Raw genomic sequence first — 15,400 nt, 5'->3', positions numbered from 1 at the left:
CCGCCCCCCCCCGCCACCCCCTTGTTTGTCATGAACTTTAGTCAAACGTTAAGGGGGCTCGCAACAGGATCTAAAATTGCTTTAGCTCGGCTACCGAGTACAATTCCCTGGGTTCGCCGTGGGAGGGATGTACTTTAAAACTACCCCTTGGCACACAAGGGCTGCTCGACTGTTTCATTCGCACCGGGATCCATTGAATGGGACTTCCCATTAGGGAACATAACGGGAACTCGATTTTGCACGATAGGTCGAATCCATTGCCTGCGTGTTAATTATTTTCGGAATAAATAGTGTCCAATTATGCTTTTCTCTCTTTTGTGGTATTTCGTATTTTCAAACGGTTCAACTAACGGGACAAAAAAAAAGAGTACCGTTTTTTTTACGTATACGAAATTCGCGTTACCGTTTTTTTTATGTATACGAAATTCGCGTAAGTGTAGTTTATTGGTAAATTGGTATCTGTTAATTCTGGGAATGAATTGGACTCTGAACGCGTTATTTGAACTTCTTTGGGAATATTTTGCTCCTCTTGTAACTTTGTTCTCTTTTTTCTTTTCGCCTCGCGTCTTTTTCAAACTTGAAACAAAGAGCTTGGCGCGTCTTCACGGCTGTTTTATCGCGCTGGCGTCGACGGAGGTCAACGTAATTTTCGCTGGGTCATTATTACACATCCTCGGGCTATTATCCCTTCCACTTGTGGGAGGCTCCTCAGTTTCATGGCCAAAAAGGATTCTTGCACTAGATCTTGAGCTCAGTGTTCAAGTGTCTTTCGTTTGAGATGTATCTAACTCGAGCGATGGTTCCTTTATCGGTATCGATTATCCTTTTTGCAACTGCAGTGGTTTCTTTGGCGAGCGATATATCTTCGAAGATCGATCTTGATTCGGAAGAGAAACCAAGTCTGCCAAGCACTTTGAGCACTTCGGTTCTTAAGGCTTTTGTCGACTTGAACCAGGGTGCAGGAGCGGGGCCAAAGTCACCAGGATTCACCCTGAACGAACGGCTGGGAGAATTCGGGGCACAAATTGGAAAGCCAAAAGATGATTTTATAAGCATCGAGCAACTTTTTCAAAATAAAAAAAGACAAGAGAGACCTTTCGATTTGGGATACGTAAGTCTATAGTTCAATTGAGTCGGGATACAAACGCGTCCCTCGTATGCTGACGGCAGTTATGAAATTTATTGCACGGTCAAAATGAAACTGCCGGTATAAAAGAGTTTAAAGCGGATTTGAGAGGTCATTTCGAAAATGACGCCTCATAAATATCTGTGGTTTTGTAGTCGTAATAAATTCAAATGGCGATTGGTGGCCCAAGCGACGTCACTGAACAAGGGTGGGCAAACGAGTAGAAAATACAGCATCGATGCAAAGCAGATGCTTTTGTCATACGTTTGAATTTATGAAAAAAAAAAATAATTTCTGACATTTAAAATCTTTCAGGATATTCCATCTATGGGTAAACCGACAGTTGTGAATAATATTCACATTATTGTTAATGGCAACGAAACAGGTTCCGGTGAGAATGCCTGTAAAAACGGCGTTTGCAACGTACGAGTAACTACGAATCCGGATGCCGATGGAAATTTGGTGACTGACGTACATTTGAGTGTCGTGACAAAAATAAAAAAAAATACAAAAATCGACGACGTGCCGGTCATCGACGGAATTCGGAATCCCGGAAATTACGAGCAGGTTCCTGCCTTTCATTTTTTCGAGCAGCCACTTCCGCTTCATCCTCATTACTTTGACAATAACATCCCTCAGGTAAGGTACAAGGACAGAAGTGAAATTTTTGGTCTTATGAAAAATTTGAAGAAGCTTTTAGCCATTTCTCATTTCTTTACTCTCCGCCCTTTTCAGGTTCCCATTCACAGACAGGACTCTCCTGATTTCGACTCCTGGTATCATCTGCCAAAAATTTATCTGACACCGCAAGAGTCCTGGCACCGCGCCCGCAATTTGGAACACCCTTTCAAAGGGCCACAGACAGCTGGCAGAACATGGACGACAAGGAGGGTCCTGGTGGATGATAAAATAGAGCCACCCCTTAGCAAGACCAAGAGCAGCCAGGAGTAAAATACGAATGGATCGTTTTCAGGGTAAATGAACAAAATACTTTTTGTTCTATCGCGATGGAGCTAATCCCTTATGTGAATTTGGGGGTCGGAGTAATAGGAAGTGGAAAGAAATGGGAAGGCAGATGGAATCTCTTTCAAGAATCGGGGGGTGGTTACGCTTGGGTACTCTCTGGCAAAGGGATGGTTTAATTATGAGGTACAGGGCTGGAAAAAGCATACGGACTTCATTCTCTTTAACATTCTAATTTATCGAGTGACTACCCTGTTTTCTGGAAACTGACAGGAAATGGGCTGCAGAACTTTACGTCTTTCCTCATACTCAAAGTTACATACTAGAGAGTGTAGAAAATGGGCAGGGCACGGGTAGGGGCAAGGGGAATATTTTTTTTGAAAAATATATTATTTTACATAATAAATTAGTAAAAAAAAAAAAGAAAGACTCGTGACGCTAGCGTACCTTTTTTTTTACTAGCACATAGCAATACAAATAATACCAAATAAATATAAAAAAAATTCAATAACAGTCACGCCATTTTCGCGTGCCCATAATTTATACGTGATTCCGTTATTCGTGATTACGTCATGATTACACGTACGTACAAAATACATAAGCAGTCACCTGTCGACCACAGGACATCACAATAACGATATACCAATTTGTTTTTTATAAATTGGAGAAGCAGCGATTATTCGTAAACTGTCAGTGAGTGCTTTTAGTGTGACAACTGCTTAAGGATCACGTACAGTGTGGTATGAAACTTTTCCATTGTCATTGACTCCCGTGGTGGCGGATTTGTATGAGGTTTCCTTGCCATCCGGACCAACCGAGTGTCCAGAGCTGGAGCTGGTGAAGACTCCGAAACTGTTTCCGGAAGGCGGTGGAACGCTTTCACCGAAGCGTGAAAAAATTCCAGGAGCAGCCTGAATTAAAAAATATCAACATTAAATTTTCCACTGGACTAATTAGATGATTAAGGGAAGTTAGAGTAAAAAAGAACTTACTGGACTGATACTGGCCGATTGGTGCCCACCCTGTGGTCCCAGGTTGGCACTGGCTGTTGCAACGTGAGGTCCCGATCCTGAGGCGGATCCACTGTAACCTCCTGCAGGTGAACCGAATCCCCCAGCAGCTCCTCCAAATCCTGATCCAGTATTAGCTGCATAGGTATTCGGGATTTGCTGGGCGTATGGGAATCCGTAGCCGAGTCGGTTGTTCATCTCGAAGAATCTGATAAGAGTTTAATCCAGAGTTCAGTTTCTGAGCCACCGTTATCTATAGGAATAAGGAAACCATCACCTATTCCCACGGGACGAACTGTAGGATCCACCGTAGCCAGAATCGGATTGAACAGCCGAGGTGGCTACGGCCATTCCTGGCGTTGAGTGACTATAGGAATGGACTCTAGCGTTTGGATCGATAGTTCCATCAGGATTTGTCATGTAAGCACCGGAGCCTGCCCAGGAGGATGCAGCACTGGATGCCGAAGAATAAAGCGAAACGGAAATTGAACCACCACCAGGAATCAAAGTAAACGATTAATATGCTTAGGATGATTAGTTCCTTTTTAGCCGCGACAAAGAATTTGAGAATAAAAAAGAAATCACATTAGAAACGATGAGAAAGTCGTCACTCACGCTTGTTGCTGCGCTTGAAGCTGAGCCTGGAAGGCTTCCTGCTGCGCTTGAAGATTACTGAAATATTGCTGGAGGAAATTTTGAAAATCGAATCCCGGCCCGAAATACGGTACAATATTCTGCGAGGGATAATAAGGATAAGAGGAGGCTTGATTTTGATTTGAATAATAATCCTGGAATCCCGAGTTGGGTGTGTAGGAGGTTCCTATACCCGAGTACCCTGATCCGCCACCTTCAAAAAAAAAAGACAAATCTCAAAAATATTTTTTCCACCCACTTTGTTTTTTATTTATTTTTTCTATGTCCGCCACTTACCTGTACCGGCGCCTGCGTAACCTGCACCAGTTCCACCACCAGTGTATCCACCTTGCGTCCCAACACTTGACTTCGATGGGAAAGACGAACTTCCGGCGAAGCTACCGGAGCTTGCGAAGCTACCCGCACCGGAAGCTGCGCCAGATGGGGATTTGGCAGTTCCGCTTAAAACGTGGCTGACGTCACGCTTTTGTGGCTTCGTCGCAAAAATCGGACCCTCTACGTCCAACTCGTCGGCGAAAAGATCCTTCAGTGCGAGACTGGGGAATGGCTGTCTACCTTTTGAACGCAGGGAAACAAAAGAGAAAGACGAGTCAAAGGATGCAAAGCGCAGGAATTCGCCTCCGTTAAATACAATCGAGACGCACGCGGAATATTTAAGCTTCGGGTGAAACGCAAGTGACGTCAGTTTAGAATTTTTAAATCTGATGATCTCACGACACACTCTATGGACCTTTTGGGCGCGACAGGCATCTACGTTCGATTCGCATTATTATTTAAGAAATTTTTCTCCACGTTTCACAAAAAAATAATTATTCTACATGCATGCTAGCAGCGTCATCCTCAAGCGCGGATCTCTTTGAGCGATACACGTTTACGTGAAAAAACCCAGAATTAACGCTAATGACCATGATTCCTACTCAAAGGAGACACCAGCCAACCGTATCCAAATATTTCTCTTCGACGTCCTGTTTACCTGCATATCATAAACACTGGATACTCCAACTAAATTCTAATGGCCTATTCTCACAGCTGCGATAAGTATCGCCCGGAAGCTCCCATGAAAATCCGACCAGCGGATTTCTCGGGGAAATCCGATAAGAAAATTTTCATTAGCAGATAGCAGTAAGGTACTAAGCAAAAGGTGGTCATGAACATTGACGCGATGAATTTTTTCGTGCTATCCCCAATGCGTCTTTCCCTTTGAACAATCTAATATCTCTAATTTTCAAACTACCATTCGCCTGGCGTCGTCAGGTTTAACCCAAGAGGATGACGTAACGCGCAGATCACAAATAAACGAAGCCATGAGATTTCTCAGGTGTAACAAGCTCACATACTTTACATAATCCTGTATTGTCAGGAGGCACGTTGGATGATTTTATTTTTACGTTCAACCGACGGCCTTGAGGCTTTTAAAATTCCTTATCGATCCTTTCCAGGTAAGAGATTAGTGTCCGAGAAGCAATTAGAAACGTCGAATCGCACCAAGCCTGACGCTTATCAGTGCCCGGTGTGTATGGAAGTGAAGAAAAATTAATGGGGAAAATATGAATATCCAAAATCCAAGGTTACTTTTTTTTTTTCATTTACACGCTACGCCATGGTTACAACGATACAAGATCAGGTTCTCTATAGAATTCTTGTTGACTTGACTTACTTCGCACTTGTCTATACTGTGGTAGCCTGTCCTCAGAGAGGATACCAACTGCGCTGAAAACTGTCAACAGGATACAAATCCTCACTCCCATCCTGATCCTTGTACGGGACGTGCAGGATCGACGTAAATGAAAAAGGTCAAAGGTCTTGCTCACGAAATTCTACGTAGAACCTTGTCTGTTCTTTGCAGCCGCGCAGTTCGTATGAGAATGACTAAGTTCGAAGGCGTCGCGATCATCTTATATAGGATTCGGATGGCTTCGAGTTGTAGCCTCCAGGCTCTCCCTCGCGGATCTTCGGAATGCGATGTACCGTGGTAAAAACTACTCTCGACACAAGCCGACAGTCACCTATCGATCGCCGAGAGTCAAGAAACGCCCATCGGGCCCCTTCCCCCCCTCTACGGCCTTGGGCCCAAAAGTCAATAAAACTGGAAAAAAAGATTCGAAAGAATATATCAGCTGATCGACACTTTCTTCGTGTAAAAACTTTTCCGTAATTTTCACAAATTCCTCATTTTCAAATTAAGCCGAGCACGGTCGTCGCTTTGAAAATTTTCGAAAATGCCGGTCGACAGTCGTCGCGCCATGGATTATTGAGTTTTTTGAAAAATTCGTGCGAACCCTCCTTATCGAATTTTGATAATCTATACTTTTTCGCATATTTCGACAATTACGTGTCCAGTTTGTTTTCCGGGAACAGGCTATAAATATAGATAAAACTCATCTGCCCCCAGATAACATCGTTATCTATTTCTTTCTTCTTTCTGTTTTTTCCTCAATTTCCTATCTTCCTTCGCTCCTCAAAAGTTACACGTAGGAAATACCTTACCGAAAAGAAACGTGACTCTGACTGTACACGCGATTTATTATCAGTCCCCTCCTACGCTTTACACACATGTCACACACGATCACATACTGTAAGACCCAAACCTCTTCTCAAGTTTTTTAATAACTATTTTTGACATATGTACACACGGGATGATTCGGGTCGAACACATCATGCGATTTGCAAAGTAAATAAATAATTTAACGCTCACGTTACTGCAGTCACACATACGTGTGATATCATATGAATTAATACGCTGACACAAGATCGATTTAGATAAGAAGATGTAATAAGAGATTCTTGGAAGTTTCAAGGGAAAGATTTTTTATGTTTTTTTAAATACTTGTATTTTATCTGCACGAGGTTATCACAAGTGGAGTTTGATGTTCTGAGAAATGACTGATAATATATCATATTAATAAATACAGCCGGCATTCGGTATTTAAATAGGAGGAACGTTTTCGAATGACGACATCATCTCCGAGAGCTATAATCGTTACAAGATCATTGCCAAGGTCAGCCCAGGCAAAGACGTAGGAAACGTCAAGATGAGACGATCCTTTCTCACGATCATCATTCGGAGATAAGACCAATTCTAAATTGGCCAATGAAAAACATCCAAGGGAATTCGCGTGTCATTAGTATAATATAAGACTGACAGACCCGTGCTAATTTCATCCTGGAATTACCCTATGACTGGAGAGTCGTGCAGACGAAGAAAAAATGAAAAATAAAAAAAGAATAACTGATTCAGGAATAAAATCAAAGCCATGGATATCTAGATCGTTAATCGAGCGTGGATAATCGGTTAATGACACGTGGTTGATTACAGACTTGTGTATAATTAATTTTTTTTACTGTCATTAATACTTTTTCATACAAACGTCACCCGATGAAAATCAAATAATATTTTACTGTTTATCAAAAATTTATAACTTGATAGATTTTTTTTTTTCATAATTCCTCATTTAATATCCACGAGAAATCATGATTGTTATTAAGGATGATACACCTGAGAGATCGTGACATGATTCCTGATGATTGAAATCACGTATCCTGGTTCGTTCGAGATGATCGATCTTTTTAACTGATAAGTGGATAGTAGGGTGAATAAGTGACAGGAATTGATTTACTTCACGGTAAGTAACTAGTAAACTAGGTAAATAATTTGTTTGCCTTTGACCTCGATAATCAGCAATAGCAATTCTATCGATCAATTTAATCGATCAATCGCTTATCTCTCGCGATCGACAAATTGATGCCAATTGAGTAAGCTTCGTGGAATCTCATAAACTCGTGATCTTCTACTACTTTTTTTGGTCTTAGAAAATCATGCTAATTTCTTTTTTCAAGTAAAACCGTCTTCGATATTTCAAAGACAAATAAAACTTACTCGTAGAGCCAAGACACGGATAGTTAGAAGAAAGTTGTACCCACGTGGGAAACTGTTCAGGGCATTACCCCACGTGATAAAAAAAGAATAAATTAATAATTTACTCCCACCGCGTGTCCCAAATCATATGAGGAATCACGTATGGCTACATAATCGTAGCCTCGCGCACTAATCGGTGGAATAATCAACTCGTAATATGTAGATAAGTTATTGTTTTGATTAGCTGACGTCACCTCGGGAATACCCACTCGAAAGTTGCTTACCTTCCCCGAAAGATTCTTCCACTTGTGGAAACCGACTAATTCATTGTTTTTCAAGACGGTAATAAAAGCCGACGGTAGTAGCGCTGGCTACGATTTGGAGCGTTTCGGGTGGGACCGGTTTTTGGGGTATAATTAAAAAAAATAATAAAGAGAAGAAAAAGTGAAAAAAATATGCTCGACCAAACTTCACTAACACTTGTCCCAGTCTCTGGGTCTCCCGAGACTGACGTTAACCAAAGAGGATTTGGTCAGTGGTCTTTGAAGAGTCTCATGTGAATAGGAAATATACGGTTGGACACTTCTAATCATTCTTCAGGATCAACTTCGGGGTCCTTGACCCCGGTAAACAGCGTCTAGAAGCTCTTGAGGAATTCTAAGGTCCACCAGGGAGTTTTATGGTGGATGAAATTTTTGGGTAGCTTGTTTTCTTCTTTTTTCTTTTTTAACGTAAGTAAGTAAGCTGAAGACTTTTTGGGGCCCGAGTCAGTTTACAGAGCGGGACCCACAATGCACTAACGGGACTGGACCCTGTCACTTGGAGATAGGTTCAGATAGGGCCCTCCCATTAACCTAATGGTTATCCAGTAATGCCTAGTGCACCTTGATGGTATATATACTGTACCGGGATGCACCAGGACCTCAGTTAGGTCTGGAGCTTGACAATTGCTGCACCTGAATCCACTGGGTAAGATGTTAAAGGCAGTGCTGTATCTCGCTGTCCTAGGCCTGATGGTGCAATGGACCCAGATCATGGGTAAGTTACGCTTGTTTAGTAAATTTAAGGTAAAATTGAAGAGACTGTAGGTAAATTTCGAAAATTGAGTACTGTGCGAATTTTAGGAAATCCAGGAGACCGTCGCAGCATCCGACCTCAACTGTATTCGGAGCAACAATACGAGATTAACAAAAATGATCCCAGGTCCGATTGGTTCTATTCAAGATCATCCAGATCCCTGCCTCCGTTCTCTTGGAGCTTCTTCAAGGACGAGGACGACGAGGATACCTTGATCAAGAAGAGGTTAGATACCCTGGAGAAGAAGCAAAAGGAACTTGTGGAGCTGATGAAGAAATTACAACAGGGTGAGCCAACTGGGGGCAGAACAAACGCGATAGAGAATCGTAATGATTCGGAATCCATGGAATCGGTAAAAGTAAACGTGGCTCACGAAATTACGGATGATTCTGGATCCAGTGAAAATGAGTCTTTGGGGTCTTTGGAGAATTTTGGAAACTCGGATATAAAAAAGAGCGCGAGAGAGGAGATAAGTTTTTTGAAAATTGAAAGCAAGGATCAAAATAATAAGCGCCTTCCGGTATCCCAGAACACTTCACGCGTCTTAATCACTAACGATCCTCTTACTAAAATATCTCAGGATTATGGAAAGGACCAGACTAACACTGGGTCGACTAATACGATTATGCTGCCTAAATCGAATCTCGGGGCTCTAGTGCCGATTACTAATCCAACCGAAGGAAACAATTTTCCTGAACCTCCGAAGGAATCTTATCAGAATTTCCACCAAGAGAAAGAATCTTCCCCGGTCCTTACTGATAATAACAAAAGCAGTGTCCAGGATCCTTCGGTTAATTGGAAAGGTCTCGCAAGTAGTTACAGTAATCCTGCTAGTCCTGATTCTAAGGGACCTCAAATTAAAGATACTGAAGTATCTCTTAGAAATCAAAATGCTACTCAAAATACTGATGATCAAAGCGCTCTTCGCTTCGGTCAAGCAGGTCCTGTCAAACCTAATCATATCCTTGGTGAATTTCTGTCGAATGATAAAGAAAAAAATGGAACACGCATGGAGCATATAAAGTTATCGAAAGATTTTGAAAAAGTACATGACGTACTTCATAATTTTGAAAAAAATAAAAATTTGTTTAAAACGCTCACTCACTTAGAGAAGACTAATGAAAATAAGAAAAACACTCCTTACGCGTTTTTCGAGTCGCTCAATAAACAAATTAAATCGAATCCTCTGGTGGCGGAAGCTGACAAGATTTTTCATACAGGTCCTACAACCAAAGGATGCGCTCCCTGCCCGGAAACAAAAAAGGAGGAGAAGCCAACGTGTGTCCCGACGATTGCCAAGCAGGGTGAAAAGGAAGAGGTACCCCAAAAGGATAAAGTCCCATCCACACCAAGTGTCAGTTCTCCTACTGTGACAAATACAGAGAATACAACCGATAAGAAGAAGGACGATGGTACCGAAAAACCAGTGATTAAAGGACCGGAAGAGACCGAAGAGAAGAAACCGGAAGAGCCCCCTAAAGAAATAAATGACTAACGATTCTAGGATAGATGAAAATTTTATTACGATTTATTGAATTCAAAATTTTTTTTTTTTATGTAACTCAATCCTTCCCAATGGAAAGGAAGAACTGTACGTCGTGTGATATAAAATATACTATATATACGTAAATAAATGTATCGAAACTAAGCGAAGCAATTATTAATTCCCCATATCGTAACAATTGAATATACAATAATAATTGAACCCGGATCCAAGTCCACTCATGTCTATCAATTCCGAATAAATAGTTACCTAAGTCAGCCTTAGCCCAGTCACAATAATGCTTCGGGAATCCTCAAGGACCTCGATCGTCACTCATTGTCAGTATGCAATAGCATCGATTAAATATTGCCAATTAATTTCCACAGTTGCAAAGTCCGTCAATGGGGGAAAGAGTACTATATGAAATGATATCCCAGCGAAGCTTTGAGAATTTTCGAAAATAATTATCAACCGTCGTCCCACGTAGCGAGTAAAGGTAAGTCTAAAGATCAATAAAATGCCAAACCGATCAGTATCGATTTCTTAAAGACGCGTGATCGGATGACTGCACGGCAATAACGAATAAGCCATTACATAGCGAGACGCAGCACGCATCTTAATAAGGTCTGTTAAGGTCGAGTACACTTGTTAAAAAAGAGCAGGGCTTCCGATCGCTTCGCTCAGACCTGATTCAGTCATGGCGAAGTGTACAGTCAAGATAATATTCTGTGTCTTATCAGTGACGTGGATTATCTCGTACGCGGGTAAGAATCATTAATCATCAAAAATCACAGAGGCGCAACGTAATAATAAAATATCATTGGTGTATACATACTTGTTAACGAGCTGTCAAAAATGCCCACGTGGATTTTGCTGTCAGTGTCAGACTCCGCATGTCGCGAAGAAATGTCTCTCGAGACTGTAGAAGTTGCATTTAAAGGTAAAGGCGAACCAGTATTTCGCGATGAAAAACAAGCGATGACGCGAGAATAGGTTGGTACAAGTGTCGCGGAGTAGCAAACTTAAATAAAGTCCGATGACAAATCAAAATATATTTAACGCGCAGTATTACCATGCAGATATGAATAAATTGTTTTTCTTTTAATTTTTCATTTTTCAATAGACGATCGTATCCACTTCAACGAAGAGGACGAGAGGCGTTGGAACACGCCGCCGGAATTGACGCCAGAGCCGGCTGGGAAAGGCCGCCTTAAGGATTCGTCGCCACAGGCCAGATTTCTTCCATTTTCAGCGACATTTTCATTGAGCGCTGGCGACAGGAATTCGCACTCTTTGACTCTCGGTGGGAATCGCGATGGTCTAAGTCTGTCGCAGAGTGCGAGTCAGGCCGAAGGATCCCTTGTAAACGGAGGGTACGTTTATTCATGTGAACAGGCCTTTTTATTCAGAGGGAAACAAAACAGATTTTACGAATTGACTATTTTTTTTTTTTTGTAGATCGGCTCTTTCAGCTAGTCAATCCGCTTCGTTTTCTGCGGGACTTTCTGGAATTTCCGCTGCGGATTCTAATGCGTTCAATTTGAATCACCCGTTATTCGGGGGTACTTCCGAGGCCAATAGCAATTCGTTCAGTATTGGAGATGCGAATGCTTCGTCTCATGGAAAAGTTGAAAATGGACAGGCTGTAAGTGGTGCGCAGTCTAGCGTTGGAAATTCTGCATCTGGCGCAGCATCCGGTGCTCAATCTGCTGCAGGAAATGGGCAAGCGTCATCCGGTGCGGAATCGACGGCTTTTCAAAACGCTGGACATGGACAAGGTAGACCAACATGGACCAATATTGGTCCCAATTACGAGGTCCATGATTTTGGTCATCATCGAAGACCATCATCGGTGCCATCGAATAACCCGACATTCGTCACTGGTCAGCGGCCACAGAAATGGGTGGCGAATAATCACAGAGGACCAATTCGACTTGAAGTCGAGCCAAATGGTAGATGGGAAAACCGTAGGCCAGAGATTCACGTCCTAAATCACGGACAGCGTGGACCACGACCAGGGAGACCAGTCTGGCCGGTGAGAAATTGCGGAAATTCAGAATCACGTCGACAGGCTTCAAATTCGAAATTTGGAAATTACTACGATTCAAATTCCGCTTGCGGAAATAATTTGGCCAACGAGAGACCCGAAGTACAGATCTCGGCAGCATCCGCGAGTTCCGGTGCGTCGTCAATGGGAAATGGATTTTCTTTTAGTCAATCGTCGTCCCAAAGTCAAAATGGACCTAACGGCCCATTTTCATCAACCTCGAATCAAGTCCAGACATCGGGAAATGCCCAAGGATTCTCACAGGGTGCCTCGGCAGCACTTGGGCAAAACGCCAATGGACAAACTGATGCAAGTTTCAGTTCCAGTGCAATTTCCGGAAGCTCCCAAGGAAACGGACAATCTGTGGGCAGTGCAGCTTCCGGTAATAGGGGAGAAAGTTCGAGAGGACAAGTTAACAATCAGGCCAGTGGAATTGGAATGGTCCACGGTACTGCAAATGCAGGTTCCGTTTCTTTCGTCAGATTTCCTGCTGAGAGGAATCAAGATATTCCAAGAGAGTTTGTCAGGAGCCAGCCGGCAAGGGACAACCAAGAGAACAGAGCAAAGAAGAAGAACAGAAATCCAATTGATACTATTATCACGGAAATTAGCGATTCCGTGGCTGAACTTTTTGATATTTAATTAATTTATTATTTATCTATATTCAAGATTATTCATTTTTATAGCTGACTTTTTTAAATGTTCTAAAAATATTTATGCTAATCAGACGAACGTACAGCAGTCATCCAAGTTATTTAATATGAAGATCGTTCCGAAAAGTTCAAGAAGTCGTGAGAATTTGCGAGTCTGCCGACTCGCAAAATCAAGATGAGTGATTTGCACCTTGAAGAAATAAAAGACGTTAGCCAATTAAAAAACCTCGGTAATTACAAACAAGTTACGTAATATCATTTTAATTGTACCGACCGTCCTATTGGCAGTGAATGGTCTTCTAAGAAATTAGCTTCTAGGTAAATTAGTGTTCACGGTGAAGTGATGAATGAACGCCAGTGTTTATTATAATTATTAATACACGCAGGAAAGAATGAGAGAAAAATAGGAGAACTTGATTTTGCGAATAAGAACGAAATTAAAACTTTTCTCTCGGACTGTTTGTGTAATATTAAGTCATGTATATTTCAATAACATATATGCAATACGCTGGCGCGACGAAGTCGACATAAGACCGGCCAAGTAAATCCGGATAAGTAGGTGAAGGTTGAGTAAGGTGAAGGTTAAAACGTAGGCTGAATCCCATTGTTGAATCCACAGTGACATCTAGGAGAAGCTATGGTAATAAGGTGACTGGTCAAATCTTCTTTACCGACACGTTCGATCGAACCGTTCACTGAAGAGGCTGGACATCTTATGGGATATGGTGTCACGCGAGCGAGGGTTTCAAGACCCTTACAGATGGGCTTTAGCCATTAAAATGTTATATATAGATATACATTTTAAATATCAGAATCGCGCGGCACAAAATATACGGGCATGTCTCCCCTATTCATACTCAGTCAACGAACTCATCGACTGCTCTCTTATCGAGCATCGGTAATAAACCTGCACTCGATCGATGCACTGGATGCACCGGTGCATCGCTGGACTGCATTCTTTTTGACATAATCAGCACACGCGGTGTTTCCGCATTTCGCTTTTTGGAAATTTAGCCTACGGCTACATTTTCTCAAACTAATCGCTGTACGTATAGATTACACAGTCCAATGTTGACTCACAATATTGTACATGGATAAATATTACGTAATAGACACATGTTTACTTAAATCACTTAAAAATTAATCTTATCATATTTTGACTTACCCTGCAGCTCGTAGGCGGCAATACTTAAAAGAAACAGCTCAACGTCCACAGTTCACCTAAAAGAGAGATTAATATGTTTATCATATTGAAACATTAAACTGTCTATGTACGTACAAAACAAAAAGTTTACATTAACATTATTCAATTATTCATATACACGTGACAGACGCAATTGACTAGCAGGCACGTACCTCTATTCTACGGCAAGTTAAAAATAATATTTTGTGTATTCAAAAACAATGTCTAATAATACTGTGCTTTTTCTGGAAGAACTTATATTGCTTAATTCATCGTATAGGTATAATCGTTCAGGAAACTGTAACTGCAAGTGTACATATGCATACAAAACAGTTAATGATGCGCAGGACGTTGTATTTCTCTGCTCGATTTAATCGTCATGGAAAAATCTCTGAGCTCAGATCCTGTATGCAACTGCAACTGGACAGTATACAGGGATGAAAATAAAATCATGCGACGCAAGCAGACTGGCCCTGCTCTTGGATGCACATTCGTTTCTCTTTATGTCAAGAATAAATTGTCTTGAACGTAAATGCTGAATGAGATTATTCTACAGGATGATTAAATGATCGATTCATTGCACTGCAGCGATGCTGAGACATCGGTAAGAGAGTAAGAATAAACGTAAACACTTATATAGATACTTAGAATCCAGGAACTGGTGAATCGATAAACAATGATTATTAATTATAGACGTTCTACAAATATATATTTTTAATCCATAATTTGAAATAATGGCCAGTCGATTAGGCATTGGCGAGATCGATTTCCTGGTATAGAAAACCAGGGAGAATTGAAAATCTTCTGATGCATCTTATTAAATTTTAATGAACCTATTGTTCGAGATAATTAGGCTCTAGCGTTTTAACGTCTTGGTTTCTCACAACTAAGTTTCTCATGGAGCTGTTACGAAGAGGGTTCCGTGGTTCACATTCTAAAAACTAAAAAAAAATTGACAGAGTGTAGTGTACCGGGCTCTGAGGTTCTACGTGCCGTATTTTTTATTTTCTAATAAATGACCATTATCGCAATCATCATTAGGCACGTTTTCCTATGGAATATTCTCGCTTTATAATTTCTTTCACAAAAGTAATCATGGTACTATAGAATATCATTACGTTCACACAGATACTCAAGGCTAAATGGTATTAACATTCTACAGTCAGCAGGAAGAAGAGTTCTTGCGTAGATTACAAGAAGAAACATCGTTAGAGTTATTTCATTAATTAAACTTGTCATTGCCCTAGCCGAAGGACTCTTGTAGAATAAAATAAATGGAAATTATCGAAAATACAAAATATCGCGATGAAGAGGCAGACAATTATTTTATAGATTCGAATAAAGTAAC

General features: G+C 41.3%; 4 protein-coding genes across 6 annotated transcripts; 3 read left to right on the top strand and 1 right to left on the bottom strand.

Annotated features, from left to right (window-relative positions):
• Nucleotides 1–745: 745 nt before the first annotated feature.
• On the top strand, nt 746–2,600 carry LOC107270477. Its single transcript, XM_015745524.2, has 3 exons — nt 746–1,111; nt 1,442–1,765; nt 1,862–2,600. Exons 1-3 carry the CDS (start codon nt 779–781, stop codon nt 2,075–2,077), a joined length of 873 nt encoding a protein of 290 aa, XP_015601010.1. The 5' UTR covers nt 746–778; the 3' UTR covers nt 2,078–2,600.
• LOC107270476 (fibroin heavy chain) lies at nt 2,523–5,639 on the bottom strand. Of its 2 annotated transcripts, XM_015745522.2 has the most exons (6): nt 5,411–5,639; nt 4,030–4,308; nt 3,715–3,946; nt 3,377–3,553; nt 3,082–3,307; nt 2,523–3,000 (listed from the first exon to the last, which is right to left on the bottom strand). In XM_015745522.2, the coding sequence occupies exons 1-6, from the start codon at nt 5,499–5,501 to the stop codon at nt 2,809–2,811; spliced, it is 1,197 nt and encodes a 398-aa protein (XP_015601008.1). In that variant the 5' UTR covers nt 5,502–5,639; the 3' UTR covers nt 2,523–2,808. The 2 variants fall into 2 exon arrangements, with proteins under 2 accessions (XP_015601008.1, XP_015601009.1); XM_015745523.2 differs by lacking the exon at nt 3,377–3,553.
• A 119-nt stretch (nt 5,640–5,758) lies between these two features.
• Nucleotides 5,759–10,334, top strand: LOC107270473 (myb-like protein X). 2 transcript variants are annotated; one of them, XM_015745516.2, is made up of 3 exons: nt 5,759–8,647; nt 8,734–8,973; nt 9,907–10,334. In XM_015745516.2, exons 1-3 carry the CDS (start codon nt 8,584–8,586, stop codon nt 10,179–10,181), a joined length of 579 nt encoding a protein of 192 aa, XP_015601002.1. In that variant the 5' UTR covers nt 5,759–8,583; the 3' UTR covers nt 10,182–10,334. The 2 variants fall into 2 exon arrangements, with proteins under 2 accessions (XP_015601002.1, XP_015601001.1); XM_015745515.2 differs by having other exon boundaries at nt 8,734–10,334.
• Nucleotides 10,335–10,812: 478 nt separating this feature from the next.
• LOC107270472 (P17/29C-like protein DDB_G0287399) lies at nt 10,813–13,834 on the top strand. The gene is made up of 3 exons (XM_015745514.2): nt 10,813–10,933; nt 11,293–11,542; nt 11,628–13,834. The coding sequence occupies exons 1-3, from the start codon at nt 10,867–10,869 to the stop codon at nt 12,856–12,858; spliced, it is 1,548 nt and encodes a 515-aa protein (XP_015601000.1). The 5' UTR covers nt 10,813–10,866; the 3' UTR covers nt 12,859–13,834.
• Nucleotides 13,835–15,400: the final 1,566 nt, after the last annotated feature.

Source organism: Cephus cinctus, unplaced genomic scaffold, assembly GCF_000341935.2.
Source record: "Cephus cinctus unplaced genomic scaffold, Ccin1 Ccin1_scaffold0774, whole genome shotgun sequence".
NCBI lineage: Eukaryota > Metazoa > Arthropoda > Insecta > Hymenoptera > Cephidae > Cephus > Cephus cinctus.
The sequence above is the reverse complement of the archived record's forward strand: the minus strand, read 5'-3'. Positions and strand labels throughout refer to the sequence as shown.

Coding starts and splice junctions, on each gene's coding strand:
- LOC107270472 (XM_015745514.2), top strand. CDS start 10,867: ATGGCGAAGTGTACAGTCAAGATAATATTCTGTGTCTTATCAGTGACG. Junction 10,934..11,292: donor GTGGATTATCTCGTACGCGG/GTAAGAATCATT, acceptor ATTTTTCAATAG/ACGATCGTATCCACTTCAAC. Junction 11,543..11,627: donor GGATCCCTTGTAAACGGAGG/GTACGTTTATTC, acceptor TTTTTTTTGTAG/ATCGGCTCTTTCAGCTAGTC.
- LOC107270477 (XM_015745524.2), top strand. CDS start 779: ATGTATCTAACTCGAGCGATGGTTCCTTTATCGGTATCGATTATCCTT. Junction 1,112..1,441: donor GACCTTTCGATTTGGGATAC/GTAAGTCTATAG, acceptor AAAATCTTTCAG/GATATTCCATCTATGGGTAA. Junction 1,766..1,861: donor TTGACAATAACATCCCTCAG/GTAAGGTACAAG, acceptor CGCCCTTTTCAG/GTTCCCATTCACAGACAGGA.
- LOC107270476 (XM_015745522.2), bottom strand. CDS start 5,501: ATGGGAGTGAGGATTTGTATCCTGTTGACAGTTTTCAGCGCAGTTGGT. Junction 3,947..4,029: donor TTACGCAGGCGCCGGTACAG/GTAAGTGGCGGA, acceptor TTTTTTTTGAAG/GTGGCGGATCAGGGTACTCG. Junction 3,554..3,714: donor CTTCAAGCGCAGCAACAAGC/GTGAGTGACGAC, acceptor TTCGGCATCCAG/TGCTGCATCCTCCTGGGCAG.
- LOC107270473 (XM_015745515.2), top strand. CDS start 8,584: ATGTTAAAGGCAGTGCTGTATCTCGCTGTCCTAGGCCTGATGGTGCAA. Junction 8,648..8,733: donor GCAATGGACCCAGATCATGG/GTAAGTTACGCT, acceptor TGCGAATTTTAG/GAAATCCAGGAGACCGTCGC.